This window comes from Theobroma cacao, chromosome 4 (genome assembly GCF_000208745.1).
Source record: "Theobroma cacao cultivar B97-61/B2 chromosome 4, Criollo_cocoa_genome_V2, whole genome shotgun sequence".
In the NCBI taxonomy this organism is placed as follows: Eukaryota; Viridiplantae; Streptophyta; class Magnoliopsida; order Malvales; family Malvaceae; genus Theobroma; species Theobroma cacao.
Window position 1 is genome coordinate 18,891,984 of NC_030853.1, and position 27,701 is coordinate 18,919,684.

The 27,701-nt window shown below is 32.0% G+C and overlaps 2 protein-coding genes across 4 annotated transcripts; one reads left to right on the forward strand and one right to left on the reverse strand.

Moving 5' to 3' along the window:
• On the forward strand, positions 9,849-16,225 carry LOC18601803 (WPP domain-interacting tail-anchored protein 1). 3 transcript variants are annotated; one of them, XM_018120131.1, is made up of 6 exons: positions 9,849-10,086; positions 10,818-11,403; positions 11,795-13,017; positions 13,731-13,916; positions 15,534-15,726; positions 15,891-16,225. In XM_018120131.1, exons 2-5 carry the CDS (start codon positions 10,839-10,841, stop codon positions 15,717-15,719), a joined length of 2,160 nt encoding a protein of 719 aa, XP_017975620.1. In that variant the 5' UTR covers positions 9,849-10,086; positions 10,818-10,838; the 3' UTR covers positions 15,720-15,726; positions 15,891-16,225. The 3 variants fall into 3 exon arrangements, with proteins under 3 accessions (XP_017975620.1, XP_007032933.1, XP_007032932.1); XM_007032871.2 differs by having other exon boundaries at positions 10,823-11,403; positions 11,798-13,017; XM_007032870.2 differs by having other exon boundaries at positions 9,850-10,086; positions 10,823-11,403.
• LOC18601805 (pentatricopeptide repeat-containing protein At3g02330) lies at positions 16,313-19,373 on the reverse strand. Its single transcript, XM_018120130.1, has one exon. The coding sequence runs from the start codon at positions 19,306-19,308 to the stop codon at positions 16,651-16,653; it is 2,658 nt and encodes an 885-aa protein (XP_017975619.1). The 5' UTR covers positions 19,309-19,373; the 3' UTR covers positions 16,313-16,650.

The following is a 27,701-nucleotide window of genomic DNA, read 5'->3' on the forward strand; positions in this document are numbered from 1 at the left end:
AGCAATATGCTATAATTAAATATTAAGAATTATGTTTTGGAATTAATGTTTAAAATTATTATTTGGATATTCAATTAAAATGATTGGCAATATGTTAGAATTAATGATTACAGTTAATATTTGTGTATTATTTTTTGTTGTAGATGTCAACTAATGAGGAAACAAATTTGGTAACTAGTGAGACACCAACACCAACATCATCAACATCTACACCCCATGTTACTACATTGGTTGTGTGGGATCACTTCACTAAATTTGTTGATAAGAAAGGTAATAAGAAGGCTAAATTTACTTATTGTGGTGAAGAATTGCATGCTGTTGCAAAAAAAAATGGAACATCTTCATTGAATAATCATATTAAAGTTTGTCTAAAGTTGAAATTGATCCGTGCTAGTGAGGAGAACAAGCAAATGGAATTAGTTTTTGCTTTGGGAAGAGATGGGTTGGGTAGTTGGAAGTTGGATCAAGAGACAATTAGGAGGAGTTTAGCCGAGATTATCATTTTAGATGAATTGTCTTTTAGGTTTGTGGAAAATCAAGGATATAGGAAATAGATAAACAAAGCATGTCCTAGATTTCGTATATCATCACAATGGACTATTGCTAGAGATTGTTATAAGGTTTATACTGATAAAAAATTTGAATAAAAAGATTGTTAAGATTATGTCTTGGTAGAATGTGTCTCACCACTGACACATGGACTTCGGTATAAACAATTAATTATATGTGTCTAACTGCCCACTTTATTGATAATGATGGAAAGTTGCAAAAAAGGATTTTGAGATTTTTTCCCATTATGAGTCACAAAGGTAAGGTCATTAGGAAGGCAATTAGTAAATATTTACTTGATTGGGGGATCCAAAATATTTTTTCTATCACTATTGATAATGCTAGTTCAAATGATGTTGTAATAGGATATTTGAAGAAAACATTTAATGTTGTTGGAACTAGTATTTTAAGAGGTAGATTTTTTCATGTGAGATGCATTTCTCAAATTATTAATCTTGTGGTGTCTGATGGATTGAAGGATGCCAATACCTCAATTGCTCATGTTAAAGGGGCAATGAGATATGTTAGACAATCCCGTACTAGATTAGTCAAGTTCAAGGAGTGTGTTGTTAGTGCCGGAGTTGAAAGCAAGTGTTTATCGTGTTTGGATGTGAGCACTAGATGGAATTATACTTTTTTTTATGTCGGATACAGCTTTGAAATTTCAAAGGGCCTTTGCATCATTTGAGTTATGTGATAATAACTACATATTTATGATGATAAGGTTAGGAGATGAGGTGCTTGACAATAGATATTGGGTAAATGTTAAGAGGATTTCTCGTTTCTTGAGAGAATTTATTATTTGACCTTTAGTGTTTTAGGCACATTTTACATAACTACTAATTTTTTTCTAGATTCCATTTCTGCTGTGTATACCATTCTAATTGAAAGGCAAAATGGTGATGAAGTTTATTTACAGTCTATGGCAATTAAGATGAAAGAGAAATTTGACAAATATTGAGAAAATTTGGACAAAATGAATTTAATGCTGTTCATTGCCGTTATACTTGATATGAGGAAAAAACTTTCTTATGTTGAATTCACTTTTGCTAGAACTGTATCCTCTTACACTAGCTTCAATGATGTTTTCTTTGGTGACACAAACAATGGATGAGTTGTTTTGCTGTTATAAAAATATGTTACAACCTCCATCTCATGTAATTGAAAGTGGTTAAGAGTGTCCAAAGTCTATGGGACAAGGCACTAGTGTTGGTAGTAGTGATAGTGTTGTTTCTACTTTGATTGGCAAGGACACAAAACATACTAAAAAAAGGTTGGATAAGGTTAAGAAGCATTAGTTAAACACTAGGTTAAAAGAGCTAAAAACAGAATTGGAGAAATATTTATCTAAGTTTGTAGATGTAGGGTTTCGATGATGATGAGCTTGATGTTCTCATGTGATGGAAACTCAATCAGTTTAGGTTTCTTATACTTGTTGCTATTGCTCGTGATGTTTTCGCTGTTTCCATGTCAATGGTTGCTTTGGAATATGCTTTTAGTACTGGTGGACATGTGCTTGATGCATATAGGAGTTTTTTGACTCCTAAGGTCATGTAAGCACTTATTTATGCTCAAGATTGGTTACGTGATTGGCACGTGGTGATTTGGATTTGATTGAGGATGATTTGGACGAGCTCATTAAATTTGATTTTGGTAATTATTTTATAGTTTTATTTGTAAGTTAATTTATTAGATTTGTCAAATATTGCATATGTTTAAAGATCAATTTACCATATTTGTTATTTTATTTTTTAGATTTGACAAATATTGCATTGGGGACAATTGCTGAGTTTGAGCCTAAGTTGGACTAACGTGTTATTTTTATGCTATTTGCACTTTTCAAGTAATGTTATCATTAGGTATTATGCAATATGTACATTATATTTATAATTTATTTAGGTTATCTTACCACAATAATTTGCACTAATTATATATTTTTTTAACCTTTTTAGGGCATGTTCTACAAAATTGTTGAATCAAAATAAGAGGTCCATCTTTAGAAATTTAGTAATTTATATTCTGGAACTTTGAGTTATGTAACTTTTAATCCAAAATTAAAATCATGAAGAATATCTCTTCTTTGTTTATTTATTGTATGAAGATTAATGTTAATTTCTTTGAGATTATATTTAATTGATTGACTTAAACTTATAAGACTTTTGAAACTAATGTTTGTTTATTATATAAAGATTAATGTTTATTTATTACATGAAGATTAATATTATTAGTCATTTAAAAGCAATAAAAAGGTTCAAAGGGTTACATATAAATAAATGAATCCAAAATAGCCATTTACAAGGGGTTACATAAAAAAGCCCAAGTTATATTGTAATACCCAACATCCCACATCTGATGTGAATGTGATTGTTAAGACCTATATAACAATCCAAGCCTACTACTACTACTAGCAACTTGAGCTTAAGCTTTTGAGGGTCATGTGGTTTAGGCCCAAAGAGTTGCTGGACCGGTGGTTGGACTTGAGTCGTTACAAATGGTATCAAAGCCTGCTCCAGTCCGATGTGAGCTTTCACATTGCTCTGGTGAGATCTTGGTCCTATGGATGTGATATGTGGCCTTGATGAGGACATCAAGGATTTGAGTGGGTGAGATTGTAATACCTAATATCTCACATCTGATGTGAATGTGATTGTTAAGACCTATATAACAATCCAAACTCACTACCACTAGCAACTTGAGCTTAAGCTTTTGAGGGTCACGTGGTTTAGACCCAAAGAGTTGCTGAACCAGTGGTTGGACTTGGGTTGTTACAAACATTCTTCACCCTGAATGTCAATCGAAACCTCGCAAGGCTCTCGTTTCAGCTTTCGCACTTCTCCGATGAGCAATAGTTATCAAATATCGTAATTCGAAGGATTACGAGTCATTTCCAAATCAGAACATAACATATTGTTTTCTGGCTCACAGAGGCATTTTCGTCAATTTTCGTTGAAAATCTCAAAACTTGCTAAAAATGTAGTAAGTAAGCAAAAAATATATATTTAGTGATTTAAAAACAAATTAAGTATCTAAAACTTTCATTTGAAGTGAAAATTTGACCATTTGAATATAATAAAAATTTCAATAAAATAAACTATTTTCTTGTAGAATAATTTTTTTCTAAAGCTATTAATAAATAATTCTTATAGCGTAAAAGTTAATTATATTCATATATACTATAAAGCAAATAACCAAAGCATAAAATTACTTTTACAGTGACACGTGGGCCCACATCTAACCAAAATGCATCGGAAGCTGAAAACCTACAGCTTTTGCCGATTCAAGTCCAAATGAAGGTCCTTGTCAAAGTCAGCTAACTATAGAATTCTCCGAGCCTGAAATGTGAGGAAATGAGGGTGGTGAGATTATAAAATCTCAGTGAGTAAACAGACACCATCTAAATTATCTAAAAACGAGTAAATGGAGACGAATTAAAATAAGTCATCATATTGTAATTTCATTACCTTTCAACTCATTTCAACCAAATAAACAACTAGGCTTATGATTTCTCGAAAAGCTTGGCTCGTGCAAAAAAAAATTATTCTCATACTCAGTTATTAGGGATACCTTGATCGAGGGTTATCCCAACCGAGTCCGTCAGGGCTGTTAAATGTCTTTACATCTGAAATTTTAGCCATGTCTTGGCGTTGGCTGAGTCTCACTCTCACGCGGTGGTCCATGTGAAGTGCACTCAAATCTTTATCTCAGGAGATACTTCATCCAACATCTCCCCCCGGAGGTAAATATATAATAGGGTTATCGTGCCTCTCTCATAAGCAGTCCACGGAAACCCCCACCACTGTAGTGACTATGGATTATTTTATCTACCACCTGATTTATAAAATCTTTTTTTGCATGACATAGCAATTTATCGCATCTTAGCCTCTCAAGGCTGAATACATAGTACAAATAATTCTAACACCAAAATCAATTTAGCCATTCATGCTCATTTATTGTCATAAGCCGTTCAATTTAAAACCATAAATTTATAATACAAGCAGGTAGTCTCCAATTACTCTATTTTCAAAATCAGTATTCAATTTTTCAGAAAATTTATAAAATCACAATTTCTCCTAAAACATAGCAATTTACCATTTTAACCCATTTTCTATAAAATTACACAATTGTATAAAACAACTCTGGATAATTAAGATGATAATAAGTTTACTCACAGTTCTAGGAGTCGATGTACTCCTAATCTCAGTCTCCAAGCACAATCTTTGTACTTTTACTAGTGTAATTTACTCACCACCTATCCACAGTGTACAATACATAATTCACCACATTAATTCTTGACCATTATAAAATCAATTCAGGCTCGGTGTATATGCATGATATGTTATGCAACTTATTCGATTACCGCCTAAATGCAATGCTAGCCTAATTCGGCCTATTACCCGAATAAATGACAATTATATCCGATTTGACTACAAATTGCTCCATTTCATTTCTAATATTTCAATTCACTAAATACAATTCCAATAATCTAAAATTCAGCCTAACAACCCTCACAATTCTTTTTGAAAATTTCTGCCATTGTGGTGCACTATCACTAAAAATTTTTTCATTCCATTTTCTCACCATAAATCATCATTTCATCAATTTTTCAACCAATTCACTTGATCACAAAATCAATTCATTACTTCTACACTTCACATAGGGTTCGACCATTGAAGGTTCATGGAAAAAATGGATTCTTTTCTTGTTATTTTGTTTCTAAACATGCTTAACTAGCTAAAAATACTAACATAATTTAGAATCAAATCAATCTAACATCATTCTCTCTCCATACCCATTCCAACCAACCATGAATTCATCATAAAAATATGTAATTTAATCATGAAAAATGAGGGAAAATGCATGGGTAAGGTAAATTACTAGCAAAATCAAAGAAATTTTACCTTTACTTGATCAAATTCTTGAATTTCAACACTTTCTCTTTGATTTTTCCCACTTAGGGTTTGTTCTTCCTTGGTTTCTCTTCTCTTCTGGTTTGGCTGACCACTATGGGAGAAATGGGCTGATTTTTATGCCTTTTTATAAAGAAACAATAAAATAATAAAAACATGACACATGTCATTTCCTTATTGGTTCAAATTTTAAATATTTGACTTTTAATTCTTTAATTCTCCACCACACGTTTCTCATGTTTATCCATTTCCATGATGAATAAAATCCCTTGGTCTTGACAAGTGTCGAGGGTGAAAATTTACCGATTTGCCCCCGAGATGGTAAAATTACCATTTCGCCCCTATACTCCAAATTATACCAAAAATTAAAAATTTTCACTTATAAACCTCAAATCATACTCCAATGCTCAAATCATATTCTAATAAGTCAAATGAGGCCAACAATTTTTTTTTTTAAATTTTCATTTTGTCCCTAAGTGGCAAATGATCATTTTGCCCATGGATAGTAAAAATTTTGATTTGACTCTAAATTGATCCTCGAACTCTAAATCACCATTTTAAATCATTCATGGACTGTGAAACTCTTAATTTCACCTTAAAATTTCTATTTGAACTAGTTCGAGGCTTAATCGACTTAATGGTACCATTAGGGGCAATATCGTCTTTTAACGATTTCTTGAACTTCCTAAATATGCAAACATTCTATTGAGTATGTAAATGACGTCGTAATTATTTTATAGAATAAGGTTTGACATATACACAAAAAAAGCCATTTACAAAGGGTTACATAAAAAAAACCCAAGTCAACCCACTTAAAATAATTAAGACCTAGACCTCCAACAACCAACTAAAGACCAATCGAACCAAGGTCAGTTTAATTGACAAAAACCAACCTTTTGCTCAGTTTGGTTCAATCGGTTTAGGAAGCAAATTTTTTAATCGATTTTTATCAAAACTGAATTGAAAACCAACCAAATCGAACCGTACTCACCCTTAAACCCAAGTAGTGTTTTCAATTTTGGTACCATAATTGGTAATCTTTAGTTTCAAGCTTGGCATTTTCAAGTGGGTTATGTTTTAGTGTGCCATTTGGCAATGTTTTGTATTGAAATGTGGCTGTTTTATAAGGGGTTGGAATTTTTTTTTTTATAATTGGGGGAGGGGGGATTCAAACCCTACTCTTTAGGTAGGGGGATAATACATCAACTAATGAACCAAATGCTTATGTACAGGTTGAAATTTTAATAACTAGTTTGTTGGTTTTTAAGAGGATAATATTTGGTTTAGTTTATTATTTGGTATTTGTATGGATTAGTTTATACTAATATTATATATAGTGTATTAACAATATACTATATTAATATATTAGTAATTTATATTCAATTATACTTGTTAATACACTAATAAGTCAATATAAAATATAACAAATATACTATATAGAGTATAGTTATTGATATAATTATTAATCAAAAACTATATATTAACAACATAATATATTAGTATATTAGTAAATTTATAAGGAATAATGTAATATGTAGTAACATAAAGTATATTATTAATATGTTGTTACTATACATATAACATATTAATATTCTAATTAGTCAAATTAGTCATTTAGATTTACTTATTAATATAGCATTTAGCTGATCTATTAATTTAATGTTAATATACTAATTAGTCAAATTAGTTCTTGTGATTAATGATTGCTGCTTATTAGTATAATGTTAACAAATTTATTGAATAAATTTAAAGAAAGCTAAAAAAATTAAAGTTGGTTAAAACTCTTAAGTTAGTCAGTTACTTTTTTGAGGGAGGTTGATTAAGTCAATTAACAATATTCATTGACTTAATTCATTGACTGAGTTAAGTCAATTAATTGTTTTAACGAATGCTCACTAACTCATGTATATTTTTTATGTTTGCGAAAGAGAATCCAAACCTGACTCTTTTAGCAAGGGGATATATGTATATATCATTAAATTAAATAGTCGTATATAATTACCCAATGGACATGTGCCAATCGTATAAATTTGTTTGTAAAATTTAAAATTTCTACTGTTATATATAGAAAATAATAAATATGAAGAACACACATATATTAATTTTAAAAGTTATAATGTAAAAATCATTTATGATCGCTTGAGTCATTAAGAGTTGTAATCTTAATGACTCTTATATGTAATTCATTTTTGTCCCTGCACATCAAATAGATGGGAGTCAGAAAAATAGTGAATGAAAATAATAAATTTAGGTTTGGGACATCGACTTAATTTATTTCTTGAAAAATTGTGCATGAACAAAAAAATTTTCAAATTTTTGATAGTAAAATCTAACCTTATATCCAGAAGTACTTTTTGGTAATAAAAACAAATAATAAACTAAACCAAATATTATCCTCCTAAAAACCAACAAACTGAATATTAAAATTCCAACTCCCCACAAAACAGCCACATGTCAATACATACTAATATAGTAGATATATTATGTGACTTCTTAGCTACTATGTAATTTGCATTATCTTTAATTTTATATAAATTTTTATATGATTATATTTATATCAATAATATTATTGTCTAAATAAAGTGTATTTTATTTTTTATTCTTTGATACTTGATGATGAAATCTAAGTCATTTATTCATATATAAGTATAGAAAAAAATATGAATGAATACATGTAAGAAAATCCCTCTTGATAATTAAATTTAATATTTTTTTATTTTTTTGAATTTAGAAAAAGGAATTCGAACTTTACTTTTTATGTAAGGAATCATGCACCGATCAGTGAGCCGAATGCTCGAGTGTAAATCAAGAATTTTATTCATATATATATATGTAATAAAAACCCTTAAAATATACTATTTTCAAAATCCATTAATTTGGTTAACCGATTTTAAAATTTTTTAACCAAATCAACAAAAATGACTTCACTAAACCTTCTAATTGATTTTACCTAATTAGTTGAATTTATTAATTAATTTAGTTAATTCGATTTTGATCAATTTCTGCTCACTCCAATGTGAGTATTTTCCAAAACCAAATTGCCTTCAGATTTTTTCACTCAAGTTCCTTGATCTTTTTCATTTTTTTAATTAAACCTTGTTTTTCACACTCTATATTCTACATTTTTTTTAATTTGGAAATTTTCAATTACTTATTTGTATATTGTAATTTAATTTGTAATTGTGAATGTATAATATCTATACACTATCAATTTACACTCTATATTTTACATGCTTGGTTGTTTTAATTACTTTCCATTAACTTTTTTTTCTAAGTATTTTCCCTTCACTTTTTAGGAAAATTTACTTTTCATTTTTCAATAAAAAAAAGTCTAGTAGCAATGGCGAATCCAATGGTTAATTTTGCGAGGGCTGAATAAATATTATGTAATAATAAAATGAGTTTTTAATGTACTGTTTAGTGTATAGGTTTTTTTTTTGTTAAGCCAGTGTACAGTAACTATATATTATCAATGAATAAAAAATTATCATTTTATTAATAAATATATTTAAAAACTAGGAATTTTAAAAAATAAATACTTATAATTTAAAAAACACTTATTTTGAGAGAATTTTAAACTTTTTTTTTGTATATATATGAGGTGACACTATAATTTTGTGATAATGTATAGATACTATACATTGAAATGCATAGAATATAAATACTTTGTGGTTAAGTGATATTTTGTATTTGATATACTGAAAGCGTATCCTATCAATTAATTATAAAATGTCATCTCATAAATGAGTGAAGATAAAATTTTAAAAAAATTAAAATAAATGTTTTTACATAATAATAATAATTATTTAATTAGATAAAATCATAAAAAGTAATGTATTTTATTCTGAAAGCATATTAAACATAAACAATTCAATAAAGTAGCCTATTTTATTTTGTAACAATTGTGATTTATATTTGTTTGAAAAGCAATAATAGGTATATAAAACTTTCAAAATCAATAAATCACTTTACAATTGTGATTTATATAATTTAATTTAAATTATAATGATTGAAAATGCATTATAAAAATTAATTTTGACAATATTTCTCCAAATCTTGATACTAGTGTCTTCTCAATTTTTCTAAATTAATGGTCTAAATTGTTATACTTTTGAGGAAATTAAGATCTAATATTTGAATCCATTCTCTCTTGTTAGACATTTTTATATTTATATATATAAAAATTGTTTTGATATATTTATTTTTTTATTTTGAGAAGAAAAATTTTAACTAATTTTTTAATAAAAAATTATGCACCAATTATTAAATTAAATATTTAAATATTTTTTTATAAATCGATTGATTTTCATTACATGTAAATAAAAAAAAAAACCGTTTTTCAGCCTAAACAGAACAAACCTGAAACCGAACCCGAATCCAAACATGTCCATTGCGGTGACACATAGCAACACATTCCTCGTATCATGCAAGAGCAGAGCAGAGCTAACGTTAACATGTGTCACTCACTCACTTACTTTATTGTTGAAAATATTAAAGTTTAACCTCTTTTCTTTCTTAATTCTTATTAATCTCAGTGTTATTCGGCACAAATCTTCTTTTCGTTTCTTTCTTCTTCTTGTTTTTTCTCTACAACTCTATCAAGGCTCAACACCCTGCAACTCGCCGTAAGGTATTAATATTTCCCATTTCTCTGCCTTACTTGACTTGGGTTTCTTGAGAAACTAACAGAAAATAACATTTTTTCCCCTTTCTTTTCTTATTTTTTGAAGATTGTTTGAATATGTGAGATGGGTATTTTAGGTTTTTGACCCAGTTCTTAAACGAGTCGTTTTTTGATTAATATATGGAAAATCTGGAGGTGGGCTTTTGTTCTTTTTGGCTTAGTCATGATAATTATAGATTATGAGAGAAATTGGTTTGATTTATTGGAAAATGAATTTGCTTGGAGGTAAATTGATCACGGTTTAAGAGTTTTTTTTTTTGAGAAATACCTTTAATTTATTCATTTCTTATATTCAATTTTTTCACTGGCTGCAATTAAGTGAAAACAAAAGAAATCTTAAAACGAAGATCTCGGTTGGAAAGAATTATATCTTGAGGATAAATATGTATGGTACTTAAGTGCCTTGGTGAAGAGTTGTGTATCCATAGAGTTGTTATGTGATAAAATTATGTGAAATTGTAAATAGCGCACTAAATAGACTGCACATATGTGCATGAAAAACTTGAGAGACAAAATGGACTGCTTTGGGTTAATCCTAGAATTCAATTATGAGCTTTGAAAATGGAATGAAATCATCTCATGATATGATGTAATACAGACCCTAGTTTACTTCTCTCTCATGACTTGCTCTAACCAAATTTTTTATATTACTTACTGATTTTTTTTTTTTGAGTTAGAGCAGCTGACACACCATTCAAATGGATGCTGATGTCATTCATGAAGAAGGTGTATCTGGTGATGACTTCAATAGTATGGAACCGGAGGCAGGATCAAATAGAGCTGACATACTTGATGGGATTTCATCTGGTGGGGAGGTGAACGGAGAATTATTTTGGGCTAGCGAGATTCTAACAAGATTAGAATTAGATTTAGCATGTTCTTCAGAGAAATTGGTTAACTTAAGTATACTTACAATGCATGTGGCTACTAGAGAAACTGACTTTGAATCGTTTATGTCAGAGAAAAATTTTATGCTAGTAGATTTGGTTGAGAAGGCTCTGGAATTTGATCTCTTATCTGGGATATTAGATTCAGAGGCTAGAGAACTGGATAAGTTTATGGAGAGTATTGAAACTGATATTGTTGGTGCGCTTGAGACAATATCTTCATTTAAGTACTTGGGAGAAACTTTCTTCAAAATGGAGGACAAGTTGCATGGTTATGAAGAATCATTACAGCAGTCACAAGATCAAGTCTCCGAAATAAAGATGCAATCTGCTGATTTCCAAAGGATTCTGTCATGTCTTTTTGGAAATGAAAATTGTAAGCTACAGACCTCTTACTAATTGTGTTTTGTTTTTATGTTTTGGGCTTCTATGTAATTGAAGAATAAAGGATTGGCAGTTGCTTTACAAGTTTATAGCATGGATTAGATGTGTTTGTTTCTGCACTTGCATGTCCAATATACCAATGTAAATGAGTAGTGAAAATGTTTTTGATACTATGACTTATAGTTGTCTTTATGTGGTAACTGAATGCTTTTAGAGCAATTTCATATATTGTCTAGCCAAATTTGCTGGTTCTTGTTAAACCTGCCCAAAATAAAGTAAATTTTTTTTATGAATCTTTTTTTTTTCCTGATTTAGGCTAAAAGATAAGGAATAAATAAAAAAAAATTTTACTTATATGTCTTCTTCTAATGCATGCATATTAGCAGGGAATGATGAAAAAGGTGTGAATGTCTCAGAAGCTGATCAATCGTCTAATAATAATGCAAAGATAAAAATGCAAACTATTGAACAGCAAAGGCATATTTTGAGGATGCTAGAGAAATCTTTGGCTAGGGAAATTGATTTGGAAAAGAAGTTAGCAGAATCAAGGCAAATGGAGGAGGAGATGAAACCAAGGCTACTTTCTTTAGAACAAGGGATGATCTGCCTTGAGGAAGAGGCAGTGGATGTTAGTGAAAGGTTGTTTGAAGCAGATAATGCAGCGGCAGTGTTGATGGGGATCTCAAAAGAGCTACTGGGTCGACTTCAAATTGTCCAGTTTAATTTGAATAGTTCAACTCATCGAGAAACTGAGCTAAGGTTGAAGCTTGAAGATTCTGAAGAGAAGTTGGAAGCCAAAGAGAGTGCATTGCAGAAGCTTGAAAGTGGTGGAACCAGAGTCAATGACTTCCTTCTAGCACAGACAGACAACCTAAAAGCAAAGTTGGCGGAAACTGAAAATAAGTTCATTCTTGCCGATTCTGAGGCATTCACTTTGCGTGAGAAAGTAGATTTATTAGAGAAGCAACATAAAGAATCTGAGTTTAACTTGTTAAATGCAAAAGCCTCTGCTGATAAAAGTCGTGAACAGTGTGATGTTTTACGTTCTGAGATCAATGAATTAGAAAATGTTATTGACGATTTGAAAGATAAATTATCTAAAGCAGAAGATAGAGCAGATAATGCTGAAGCCAAATGCAAATTATTAGGTGAGATGAACATGGAACTTAATGAAGAGCTGGGTCTTCTTAAAAGCCATGATATAACTTCTGAAAAGGTTGAAGCACTTGAGAGACAATTGAAGGAATCTGAGATTGGGTTATTAAATGCTGTGGCTTCTGCTGAAGCTAGTCAGGAGAAGCAAAATATGTTGTATACTACAATTGGAGATATGGAAAATTTAATTGAGGGTCTAAAATTGAAGCTTTCAAAAGCGGATAATCGAGCTGATAGTGCAGAAGATAAGTGTATCATATTATCTGAGACTAATGCAGAGCTAAGTGAAGAACTGAGCTTTTTGAGGGGTAGACTAGATTGCTTGGAGGCATCTTTAAATCAAGCTGAGGAAATGAAAATGGCAACTGCGAAGGACATTGGCATTCGTACCAAACTGATAGCAAATTTGCTCATGCAACTAGCTGTGGAAAGAGAGCGCCTTCACCAGCAGGTATGGCTTCCTTTACCTGTGATTTATCATTGTCAGTTTTCATTCTCAATATGGATTTGTAACTGAAACATGCCCTCTGTTTGCCATTCCATTGATTACATCTATACGGTACTTTCCACCTTTTATGAGGTTTTGTATTAGATTAAAACGAAAAGCAAGTTGAAAATTATAATGAATAAAAATATGGGCTTATATGAAGATTGAAAATGACTCATTCCTTTGTCAAAGAGTTTTGATAACTATCTAACTGGTTCACCTTAATCAACACAATAAAGACTCAATAGTTTTTTCGGTTATTCTACATAAACTTTGATGAAACCTTGTCAATTGGCCCAATGTGATATCATAAGCATGTGGAAGTTGTTCAAAAATTGAATTAAAAATTCTTGAAAATTGTTTAACCTTTTGAAGGATTGAAACTGAAATGTGAATAAGCATTTCACCAATGTGCATTTTCCCTTCTTTGAATAATCTAAGACGCAATTCATATGTTCCTGTAATTGCATTAACACTAATTAGCACAGGCTTTCCTGCTGTTAACTTTAGTTTAGGGTATATAATGGCAGTTTAAGTGTCCTTTATAACCATATTTTACTTTGGTAGTTTTTAGTACCAAGTAAAGATTTAAACATGTTTTGCTGAAGATAGAATGGGTTTCTGACAACTTTTATTTATATCAGCACTGCTTCTAACTAATCTATATTGTTAAGCAGATATCTGCACTAGCTCTGGAAAATAAAATTTTGGTAGTGAAGTTGAAGCAGACAGACAAGGATCCATCTATTATTGGGAGCCATGAGAATAGGGGAAATGTCAAGGAATTTTTGTTTTCAAAGCAAGACTCTAGTACTGCTTCTGCAAACGAAGAAATAACCAAGTTGTCAGCTGATGGTTCTGAGGTAGGTTTTTCCTAATTTATTTCTCTTGTTAGTAAATAGAGTTGCATTTCTAGTAATTGACGTAACTTTTTCATTTGTTTTACATGTCTTCCCCATGAATAGATGGTGATTTTATGCTTCATGCTATAAAATACTTATCTGGATGGCTAAGTTACTTTGTTCCGACATAATGTTTCAAAATATGTCTTCTGTTGTTAGGTTATTTGAGTTTATGGCCATCTAGCTGCCTTCTTAATCAACTATATTTTAGAAGAACTGTATATAGTTGAAGAATATGTTAATAAAGGACTGGCATAAGGCTGTGTTATCTGGAGGTATTGCTATTTGATTGGCTGGTTGCACAGTGAGCTGTTACCTACTCTTGCAGTTTGCTTTGCCCGACAGTTGTCCTGGTTAAAATTGCTAGATTCCATGTGTATTGGGTGGCTTATGAGGTTTTTCCATGTACTGTATTGTCTGGTGGCCATTGGACTCTTGGAGAAATAAATTTGTCCATGAATGGTAATAATGATGGTTTCAGTATCCCAGACTGATGGAATAAAGGAACTGTAAATGAAATTTAACGTTTCTTGAAAGCAGGGATAGCATGTGTAAGATGAGTTAATTTACTGATAGGCACTCCGCTTCTTAATCTCTCTTTGTCATCTTTGATCCTGTTGATAATTGCAAGTCATGACATCTTAAGGTTATATTTGGAGACACAAAATAATTTCTCCATTGATTTAGACTATGGTATCTTTAGCAGTTTACCCTGGATTTCCCTTGCTATCTGCTAGGATACGTGCATTTTGTATATGTATGCTCTTATGTTCATATATTCTTTTGCACCAGTTGTCATAAACTTGACAGTCTTTCCTGCTTGCTCCACCTTCTTGCTACATTTAGTCTGAACTCTTAATTGGTATTGCAATTTGACTAGCCCTGTGGTTTTTTTGTTTTTCTTTTATTTTATTTTGTTAAAACCCTTTTGCAGAATTGGGATGAAAAAGTACAATAATCTTTTACATTTGAAGGGGTTTTCTTACATTGATATCTAATCTTGTAGCACCTTGTATTTTCTGTTTTTGAATCTCATCTATTGTAGATTATATTAGGTTCCTTGTCAAGGAGTCAAAATTATGGCTGCGAAGGATAAATGATATCTTAAATGCACCAAATGGTAAAGAAATAGAAAATAGAAAAAGAGAGGAAAAGAGACAGGGACTAGAAGAAAGCTAGAAAAACAGCGAAAAACTCAAGTCTATATTTGATTCTTAATAATCCAAAAACTGATTGACTATGGTCTCACTTCAATCTTTATAATCCAGAAACTGATTGACTATAGTCTTCACTCCAAATAACAAATTTGTATGAGTTATCTAAAACCATTGTGTGAAGACCACCTAAAATTAGATAAAGTCCTATTTTTCTAAAACTTTTACCATAGTTAGGTTTGTCTAAAATCCTTAGGTGGTGGTCCTGCATCAACATATACCTTTTCTTTTTTTTTAATGTTTCCTTTCCATTTTTTTCCCTCACTTGTACTGTGTTTTCCAGAGATTTCGAATTTGGACGATTGCTAGCAAGGAAACATTGTTGTAAATTTCTAATACTGTTGGTGTGATTTGCTATTCACAGCTGGACAAGACTACTGAATCTGTTGGTGAATCTGAAGTGAAACCTACAGATGCCACATCTGAGTTTGAGAACGTGAGGAGAACAGATGCAAGATTGCTCAACTTCAAGCATGTTTCCTTGGCATTGCTCATCCTGTTAATTTCAGCGGCCGTTTATTTTTCCCAGAACCAGGAATGCCCCTTTTAATGATGACGTAAGCATTCTTCCTATCTATCATTTGATCTTGACTTGGTTTCTGTGCATTTTCTTTCCTATATAGCAAATCTGTTGGAAATCAGGAATGTGAACTCTACCTTGCTAAAATGGTATGAATTCTCAAATCTTTTCCTCTAAAATTTTCCTTGGATCTTTTTGCAGAATATGCATGATCATGAAATTCAATTTTTGGGTGAGTGATACTATGGGAAAGCTAATTCCATGAAGACCTTTGAATACATACGAATTTTTGCTGCAGTGGTAGAGTCTAGTTTTTTATGACTTATAAGACAACCAGCTCTGTTAACATAGGCAACAGCTATGTTAACTTCCTGGAAAATTACTCATGTTGTAGATCTAATTGCAATATTGTCCTGATCTGTAGATTGAAGGATTCTTCTTGACCTTAATTTGAACTTGGTAATCATGGTAAATTCATTTGCAGTTGTAATCTCTTTTCTCATTCTTTAAAACTTGAACCTTAATACTTTTTTGATCATTGTTTCTATGTATATCAGCTTATAAAGCATATTACTAAGATGAAATATCACCTATGAAATGCTAGTGGCAGATGAACTTTGGTGTGAGCTTGATGTAGGTTTTTGGTAGCCAGCGTTTACCCAGTTGGTCTTGCAATAGTAAATCTTTCAGCACTACAGTATATTTGCAGGCAGCTGTGTCAGAGGAGGCCAATATCTCTGAAGGCAATATTTTCATCCAACTTAATAACATACCACCAGAATGAATTGATTATTCAATTTTTGCCATTTCTTCCTCTTGCTATGGCAGTCTTCAAAACTCCCAAACTTCAGATGGTATACACTTGCATGGTAAGAAGCTATACAATCTTTAAGTTGGTGGAATAACCAATACTCATTTAAAGCTAAATTCTTCCCCTGTGCCTCTCTGGCATTTATTAAAATTACAAGTTACACAAGCTGATTTTTAGCTCTTCTTGCTCCTTTAGTTGGTTTGCCTCTTCTTCGAGGAAAAAATCTATATCAGCAACGTAGCATCTCATCTCATCAACTAATATACCAAGCTTCTCATATATCTCTTTGCATCTTGGATGAGCCTTGTCCCCAACAAGGAATGCATGAACCTCATCTTTTACTTCAATCCAGCTACACCCAGGTTCCTTCTTCAGCTTATTATACCTCATTATCTTCCTCATATCTGAAACCTTGTCCCACATTCCGGCATCAGCATATATATTCGATAGAAGAATATAAGCCGAAGAATCTTGCGGGTCCAATTGCAAAAGAGAATTGGCCACTTTTTCTGCCACCTCTACATTCCTATGGATCTTGCAAATGCTAAGCAGAGTTCTCCAAATAACATCATCTGGTTCAAAGGGCATATCGTTTATGAGCTTTAATGCCTCACTAACTTGGCCTGCCCTGCCCATTATATCCACCATACAGGAATAGTGCTCCAAGTGAGGAGCTAAACCATAGTCACTTGACATCAAGCCAAAAAAATGCAATCCCTTTTCTACCAGCCCTATATGTGCACATGCTCGAAGGACTGAAACAAATGTTGCGTGGTTTGGCGTTACATTCTCAAGTATCATATCCTCAAAAACTTTAAGGGCTTCTTCTCCGAGACCATGCTGGGCATACCCACAAATCATGGCATTCCAAGTTACAAAATCCCGATCAGTTGCTTTCTCAAACATTAGCTTGGAATCATGCATGTTTCCACATTTTGAGTACATATCGACAAGGGTGCTGCATATGTACACATCTGACTGCAATTCTAGCTTGATAATTTGAGCATGAATTTGTTTACCAAGCCCAACGGTAGCCAAATTAGCACAGGTATCAATTACTGTTGCGTAAGTGAAGTGATCTGGCTTTACACCCATCTCCAACATTCGAGAAAAAAAATTCTGAGCTTCTTCACTTTCTTTTTGCAGTGAAAATCCAGAAATGATTGCATTCCAACAAACCATCGTCTGTTGCTCTATTCTGTGATGGATCTTTTCGGCCTCTTCCATCATCCCACACTTGGAGTACATATCAACAAGAGCACTTCCTACAAATGAATGCAACCCCATTCCAGATTTGATGATTCTATTATGGATCTCCATGCCATAATTCAAGGTTTGCTGACCAGAACAAGCTTTTAAGACACTGCCATAAGTGAACTCATCGGGCTCCATCCCAGAATGTAGCATGGAAACAAAATGAGAGAGTGTTTCTTCTTCATTTCCATTCTGTTCATGCGCTGCAATAATTGCATTCCAAGAAATAGCATCCCTTCTGTCCATTTCATGAAAAACACGACATGCTTCAGCTAAAGCTCCACATTTACCGTACATGTCAAGAATTGCGTTGGCCACACAAATATTTGACTCAAAATTACTTTTGACTGCTAAGGCATGCACTTGAACGCCCTCCAAAGACCCTTTAATTACTGCACAAGCACTAAATGCTCCAGACAAACTTATTTGATCAAAACCAAGATCAGACTTGAGCAGAATTTGCAATAAATGCAAAGCTTGAAAGCCCTGATCACATCGGGCATAACCAGTAATAATGGCATTAAAAGATTGCAAATTGCGAATTGGAAACAAGTTAAATAACTTTTGAGCATCAGTCATACTACCACATTTTGCATACATATCCAGAATTGCTGTTCCTACAATCAAATCCAATCCAAAATTACTCTTCAAGGCATGACCATGGAACTGTCTTCCTAACCTAAATGCAGACAACCCCGCACATGACCTGAAAACACTAGCATAAGCAGATTGATTAACCTCAATTCCTTCCCTTTGCATTTCCTTGAACAAGTCCACACTCTTAACAAACTTATCATTTTGAACACAACCTGAGATCGCAGCACTCCAAGAAACCCAATTCTTCTCAGGCATTTGATAAAAGAACCTAATTGAATCATCTAACCTCCTACATTTTCCATACATATCCACTAAAGCGCTACCTGTAACCACATCTTTATCAAAACCAATTTTAACAGCGATACCATGAACTTGTACCCCCACATAAAACTCTTCCAAAAGAGCACAAGCTTTCAAAACAACAGCAAAACTCGTCCAATCAAACTGAACTCCCACGCTCCCCATTAACACAAAAACCTTAATAGCCTTCAAACCCTCACCATTCTTCAGGTACCCTGAAATCAACGAATTCCACGAAACAACATCCTTTTCAGGCATTTCATCAAAATAGCTCTTCGCAATCCCCATCATCCCATTACTAGCGTATCCAAAAACCAACGCATTCCACGACACAATGTCTCGCTGAGACATTCTATCAAACACTTTATTAGCGTACCCCAAATTCCCACATTTTATGTACAATTGGATCAAACAATTGGCAACAAAGATTGTTGGGATAAACCCAGATATTATCATTTGACAATGGGCTTGTTTGCCTGGGTTTAAGGATGTTTGGTTCGAACATTCTTGGAAAATGTGGGAAAATGTTTTCTTCTTTCTCGTTATTGGTTGGTTTTTCGTTAGAGAAACAGATAGAGATTGGAAGAAATGTTTTCCTGATGAGGAATAAGAAAAAAGAAGTTTTGGGAAGTGAAAGTAAGAGATTTTAAGTGCCATGCAAAATTTTTAGTTACTACCATGCTTTGGCGGGATTTTTGACCGTTGGTACTAGCTTAGTTATCCAGTTTTTTCAGTATAGAGATGATTGGTTAGCGGTTTGGAGGGCTAGAACAAGCCCAATTCCACCTTGCCCACAAGAAGGCAAAATGAGCCAAACGGCCCAATCTTACCACTCAGAGGCAAAGTAAAGCCTTCCACGTTTTGAATTACTTTAAATTAATATATATTGATAAAATTTATCACTGATCACTTTATAATCTAAATAAATATTTTTGATCAATTGAATTAAATATTGACTTGTTGATTTATGTGGATATAGGTAGAAGAATTTAGGCAGGAAGTGACAGCTGCATTTGTTCCATAGCCACTTGGCAAAGCCCTGGCAACTTCTTGCATGTAACTCCTTTCCTCTCTTTCTTCTTTCTTCATGATATTCTTTTTGCTTCATATTTGTTCTTGTAATTCTTTTTCATACTCTCGATTTTTCTTCATTTTTCTACGCAGAAAAGTTCCACTTCCTCTCTCTGCCTTGCACAACAGGGTCACAGCCTAGGCTTAATTGCAACTTCCCACACTATCTATATACTTGAATGGAAATCATTCTGTTGCTCAGGTCTACAATTGATCCTACACCCTTTTCCATATTTCTTCTCCGTTGGACAGAAAAATACCACTTGAGATACTGAGTCCTATGAAGGAGCATACTTACACAGGTCGAGCTCAGTGATAGCTTCCAAACGAAACTTCTTCCCCAAACTTTCCCCCGCAGATAGTATTTAAGAAGCTCAACATTAGTAGAATGAAACCGAAATTCAGGAGCCAGTGAATTTTTCTCCTTTCAGAACTGAAACAGAGATCAAAATAAATAAAACCCTAAAATCAAAATTAAGAAACCCTAAGATGCAGACAAAACAAAACGAGAATGGAAATAAAAAACCAACAATCAAGAAATTGCAAAGTAAAAACAGAAAGAGAAGGAAAAACAAAAGCAAAATCTGATAATTCTATTTTATAGAATTATTTTAGTTCAATTTTATTATTAAATATTAATTAAGTCCTTAATTTTTAATTATAATTTAGTTATTTCTAATTATTTTTATAATTAGTTTATTTTTAAGTGAGTAATTTTAAATTTATGTTTATTTGCTTTAATTTGGTTATTATTTATTAGTTTTTATGTTTTTGTAGGATTTAGGGAAATTTGGCTTAATTTTGAAAAGTAACGCGTTGAAATACTTTGAAGTTTATTTGCATATGCTACAGTGTTTTGACCATAACTCAATCTATAGAACTTTAAATGCTGCGATTCTTAAACCATTGGAAAGCTAAGAGATAGAGCTACAACTTTTATGGAGATCACTTTACCTAATTCTACCTCGAAGATAGAGAAAATCGTATCGGAAAATCATTGGACGTATTCTTATGGGAATGGCAATTTTAAGACCGACAATTGATGTTTGGGCTTCTCATTATACTTTTAAGCCCAATTAAATCGTAGGTCAACTTAGAGAACTATAAGTTAAGTTTGTTAGTATAAATAGGATATTTTTAATAGATATTAAGGGAGACAACTTTTGGGGATTCAAGAAGTTAGAAGTTGAGGCTAAAACTTGGAGAGCAAGGCTTTAGATATTTGTTTTGTTTTCTTCCTTAGCTTTAATTTTTCTTGTTACTCTCAATGGTTGAATTATATACAATGTTATTTGTTTTTGCAATCATGAGTAGCTAATTTTCTTTTTTTAAGATTGCAATTGAACTTATATGTAATTTGAATTTTTAATCTCTTTCTTGTTTATTCTAATTTGTTCTTAATGCTTTTAATTGCTTGGTCACCAATTAAATTGATTTAAGAACCTAAACAAACTTGGAAAAGGGAGTTTAGTGTAGACTAAAATTGGGATGGCATACGATCATATTAATTGATTTGCGTATAGAATAAGGATATACTTGGCCATATGTAGCCAGATTAGAGTATGAACTTAATGAATATGTTTTAATTTCAATTCACATAGAGATATAGTGTTTTAGTTAAAATAGATATTTTTATAAAATGAGTCGGAAGACTCTTATAAATAATTTAGGACTCTAAGTTAGCAATTCAACCCATTGAAATAAGTTAAGGAAGAAAGATAAGATTTAGATGAAGTGTGAGGGATATTGTAATCCTAGGCTTGATTGATTTTATTTTTACCCAAGTTATTATTATTTTGATTTTTCTTAGTTTAAATTTTAATTATGTATTTTTAGTAAGTTAATTTAGTTATTTGATATTGATTGTTTGGATAAGAATAAATTGTTCTAATTTTAGTACTTAGTAAAATTGTAGATCAATTCTTTGTGAGATCTTATATACTGTCTATTCGATATGTATACTTGCGTAGAAGAATTTTAATTGACAAAACCCTAGAAAACCTATCGAAAAAATAGAGAAATTGCAAAGTAAAAATAGAAAGAGAAGGAAAAACAAAAGCGACACCCCAGAAAACCTATGGAAAAAAAAAGAAGGCAACAGAGTGGTTGGTGGAGCGAAATTGAGAGAAAACAAAAAAAGAAAATGAATTTTAACTTTTAAAATACTTAATATTAAAAAATCAAATTTCATATTAATCTCATTACACACTTTTGAATGAATGAATCTTTTTTTCCAAAATGAGTTTTACTCAAAATTAATCTATGAAAAACAAAAGCAAAACCCTAAAAAACTTACTGAAAAGAAAAAAGGCAATTGAACTAGAGGAGCGAAATTGAGAGAAAACGGAAAAAGAAAATGAATTTTAAATTTTAAAATTCTTAATATTAAAAAATCAAATTTCATATTAATCTCATAACCCACTTTTGAATGAATGAATCTTCTTTTCCAAAATGAGTTTGAATTAAAATTAATCTTCTTGTGTTAACTTGCTAGGACTAAACTTCCTAAACCGTTTAACTGTTTACATTATTAGTTATAGATGTCCAATTTTGGCTAACTATTATTTTTGAAGTATTGTTTTACAGAAAAAACTATATCAGGGGCGTTTCGAACTCAGAAGCACCTTAAGTCGTTCCAAGTGCGGAAGCACCCAAGGGTGTTTCCAATGCAGAAGCGCTTAAGGGTGCTCCAAGCGTAGAAGTGCCCAAGAATAAGTATGGAAAAGCTATTTATACAAGGAAGTGAAAGTAGCTCAAAATGAATGGCAAGGTTCATGAGTAACGTTCATATTTGTGATGTTATAGAGAGCTTGGTTTGGTGGCTTAGATATGGAGATAGTTAAGAGAACTTCTTCTTAACCTTTCTTTGAAGTACATGTGCTTTACACTTTTTACTTTCTTTCTTCCGTAAAAATACACATGGTGAACTATCAAGTGCCACCACTCCATTACCCAAAACTTACACCCACTACCCAACTAAATGGTCATTCTCTTAATATCTTATAAACCGTTATTTAACTATTTTTTCATGACAAGCACGTTCTCCCATAATTGAATGTTTTTTCCCTAACTACTTTTAAAAAAGTGCTCCTGTTTAGTATAAATATAAGAGTTTTAGAGGTTGGGAAGAAAGGAGGGGGAGAAATTATTAGAAACCCAACAGAGATTATCTTTAATATTCTTTCAAAACTTTTCTAACTATTCTCTCTACTCAGCTTTTCCCATCCACTATACTCCGTCGCTTTATCCACCTTTTCTTATTCTTCACCGCCTACTACCAAGGCACTTACGCCTCAAGGATTGCTCCAATCTTATTCTTTGCCACCTCTAGTACATTTTGTTTCACTTACTACAACATGTCCTCTTTTCTTATCAAAAGAACCATCTACATTTTATTTTTGGTGATTCCACTAGGGAGGATGATTACAGTAAGTGAAAAAGTTGTCGAAAAATTTCTTGTTAGAAGATACGGAGAGTTTTCCCGACAACCAAGAAACAACCATCCCCACCTATGTCTAGGAGCTCATGGAAATGCTCCAATTTTCTCAAGAAAGGATGCAAGTGCTGGAGGAAAACAATAAACGGATGATGGAGACCATCACCTAGTTTGCATCCTCAATTACCACAATGTCTCAACTTTAACCAATGCCAACCCATAATGGTGAAAATGCCATTAACGTAGTCAACAATACAAATGGAAATGGAAAAAATGGAGAAAGCACGATTGACTCATTTTTTAATACCATTAATCCCTTTATTGTTGGCAATTTCATTACAGCAACTTCTTTAACCTTTGCTAAGAGCTTTGTCACAAAGAAAGAGCTTGCAAATTTGCTTGATCAAAAGAACAAAAGTCTCAACTTTTCAGAGTTTAATCTTAAGTTGCCCTATTCTGCCAGCATAGTTGCCAAGCCATATCCCAAGGATTACACTAGTCCAAAATTTAAGCAATTTAATAGCAAAATCGGTGATGCTCGAGAATATGTTATGAAGTTTGTGGAGACCTTTGGAGCAACGAAATTGGATGATGATTTGAAGTTAAAGGAATTCTCCAAGTTTCTTATTGAAAAGGCATACAGCTGGAATGTCAATCTTACTCCTGGTTTTGTATAATCTTGGGTTTAGATGTGCAGGATGTTTGGTGAAAAGTTCTTCTCTACCTAAAAAAAGTAACTCTTACTGACTTAGGAAGAAAGCATCAGAATTTAAATGAAGATCTCATGGACTACATCCAACACTTTAGAGAAAAGATGCTGGACATACAAGATTCTTATGATGAGAAAGAGTTAGTCAAAGTCTGCATCCAAAGTATGTTCGATGAATATAGGGTTTATTTGGAAAACATACATTTTCCTACTTTTGCCATTTTAGTCAAAGCTACATGACAAACCAACAATATGTTTCTTAGGCACTAGGGAGCTAGTCGTTTTGAGAGGAGAACTACCCTAACTATAAACATAATTCAAGGAAGAGGCAGAGAAAGAAGAAACCATCGACCTCCTCTATGTCCTAAAAGGAGACAAGAATATGAGATTGATTTTCCACCACTATTCTCAATCTCACTAGACAGAGTGAGAATGTTTCTCCATGAATGGATAAAGAGTGGACAAGTGAACTTACTCTATGTTTCATAACCACCAACAACAGAAGAAAAGTCTAATACAAGGTATTATGACTATCACTGTACAGTTGATCATTTACTTGCTGAATGTAGAGATCTATGCAAAATATTTTATAAAAAAGTGTAATCAGGAGAAATAATGGTTGGAAACAACAGGATATAGAATAACCTATTTCTTTCTCATCCATGATATGCCTATGATTTCTACTATTGAGTATTTCATGTATTCAAAATTCGATATTTGTAAAAAAGAAAAGTCATTTTTGAGCTATAAGCTTTATCGCTCTTACTTTGGCTGTAATGTTATTATTGCACTTGGTCATAGGCTTTATCGCTCATTCTTTGACCATATAATTCATCACTTATATTTCAGCCGCAAGCTTTATTGCTTTTACTGTAGCTATGACGTTATTATTGCATTTAGTCGTAAGCTTTATCACTCATTCTTTGACCACATAATTCATCACTCATGTTTTAGCTATAAACTTTAACGCTCATAATGTGGCTGTAATGATATTATGCTATTGGCCGCCAACTTTATCGCTCACTTCTTGGCTATAGCTTTCTATTCACAAATAGGCTGCAACTTTAAATGCTCATATAGGGATGTGTTATTCTCCTTCATACTAGGTTGAGGATTATTTTCCTTAATGTAAAGTTGAGAATTCTTTTTTGGCTGTACATAGTGATACATGTGAAACATTCATATGTTTGTAAATAGTGAAATATGGAATAAAGTATCTCAGATTACAAGTGAAGAAATAAAACCATGATGAAAGCAAAGTAAGTGTTTACTATAAAAAACAAGTCTACAAAAGAATAACAAGAACAAGAAATTCAGAGTGGAGGAAGATCTATCATTCTCAAAATTGGAAAGACTGTTTAATTTTCTTCGCAACTTCATCTTCTAATCTCTCACTAAAGCCATATATACGGTTTAAAAGCTCCACGTGTTGTAACAAGACTAGAATGCCATGAAAGTCTTCCAAATGAGTGTCACAAGCATTAAGTCTATGACTTATCACTAGAAAAGACAACACATGGAAATAAGAAATATTGCGAGTTGTATTTAGAACACATCCAAGAGAAGCAATGCTAGTTATATTCTAAACACCCAAGAGAAAAAGAAACATTGCAAGTTGTATTAGAACACCTCTCGAAGAAGAAGAAGTAATGTGAGTGGTGTTCAAAACACCCCCAAAATAAGAAACATTGATGGAACGCCTTCTCTTTGGAGCGGTTTCACTACAAATACGATCTTAATGATAGCTAACAGACACATTTGGATGCTTATCCACTTGTTTAACATGCATTACTTCCTAGAAGCAATCCTCTCCTCTTTCTTTGATGACACCATCATCCTAGTTTTCAAGCATAGGAGAAACTTCACTAGTCCTCTTTACTCGCATTTTCTTAGAAAGAGAAGCCGTAACAATATTCTTTTTCTTTTCAATAGCAACCTTACCATTCTCACTGTAGTGAACTCTTTGTGCAAGATGAGTCTTAGTCATCATATGAAAAAGTGAAACTCCTAAACAACAAACAGATAAGTATTCATGCATTATCATTCCTACCTACGTACTATTGTGTCTTTAAATTACATTAATGTTTCATGTTTGTTTGTTTGTTTATTCATATTTTTATGGTAATGTTCCCATGTTTGTTTGTTTATTCTTATCTTTTTGCCAAACAAAACATATAGGAAAATATATAAATCATTAAGGATATGCATAAAGAAAACTTGATTGAGATGCTAGTTTTGCAAAAAAAAAAGAAAAACCATTTCTACGAAATGTTATGTTGCAAAATAATAATAATAATAATAATAATAATAATAATAAATTAAATCTTTCATTTCTCCCTTATAAAAGTAATATTAAAATAAAAAGAAATAAGAAGAAATAGTATAAAAAATATATAAAATATTGTTATAAAGAAAACTTACTTGTTCAAAGAAATTTTGTATAGAAATTTTAGAAAGTTGATTGTGAATTTTTACAAAAGTATTAGACTTTGAGGATTATTTTCCTAGTATGAATCTAACATTTCAAATTTTCTTAGCAATTTTTTGTTTCACATCCCTTGTTTCCCATATATATCTCTATTTCTCTTTTTTATAGTTCCTATCAATGGCAAGCAATTACTTTATAAATCTAACAAGACTTGTTATTAATCACAATATTCCAATTATACGTGAAATTTTTATTTTCAAATAATAAAATTATCATGCAAGGGGTAAAACTATGTTAAGTATTTCCCAAGGGCGTAAAATATAGGGGCATTCCAAGCACGGAAGCGCCCAGGGCGTTCCAAGTGTAGAAATGCCCAAGGGAGTTCCAAGTGTGGAAAAGCCCAGAGCATTCCAAGCTCGGAGCCACCTAAGGGCATTTCAAACGTGAAAGCACCCAGTGGCCTTCCAAGGGCGAAAATGCCTACGGACGTTCCCAAGCACGAAATGCATAATAACAACAAAAAAATAATAATAAATGCATAAATTTGCAAGCCATTCTTTATTCTTTGAAACAAAAATATATAAAAGCGTCACCTTGCTTATTTAATGTGCATTTTCTTATTTTATGCATAAAACTCCTTATAAGAATTTTTATGTAGGGGGCAAAATGTAGATTGTTGTTCAATTTTCTACCCACGTAAGTATATGTATTGTAAAGATAATGTAGAGATGAATAGAGTGTTGATCTCACAGAGAATTGAATTAATCCTTACTGTTAACTATTAAAATTAACACACCCTAATTTTATCTAAACAATTAAAATTAAAAAGAAAGATTTGAAACTAATAAACTAATAATTAAAACTCATATATCAACAAAATTACTTCTAGTGATTACTAGACCTAAGATTATGATATTCCTCAATACTTCATTGAATATTGTTTCTCTCTTTTAACTCAGTTTCATGGATTAAGTTGCTAACCTAGAGTCTTAAATTATTTACAAGTCTTTGTTGAGTTTCTCATACAAATATCTCTCCCAATTAATTTACTATATGTCTATGTAAATTATATTGAAGAAAGATTCATTAAGTTTGTGCTCTAATTTTGGCTACGTATAGCTTATAAGTGTATGTCTACCCTACATGCAAATCAAACTACCTAATCAACTAAGTGTATTCGATCATACGTTATTCTATTCAAGGTCTACCTAAATCTCTTTCGTCAAGGTTTAACCTAGGTTTCAAGTTCAATCTAATTGGTGGCCTGTCAACTAGAAGCATTAAAAAAAAATAAAATAACAACTTAAATCTATCAAACATAAGTAAAAGAGAGATAAATAATTCGAACTACAGATTGAGTTCAATCATAATCTTAGATTAACAATTTATTCCTCATCAAGTCACAC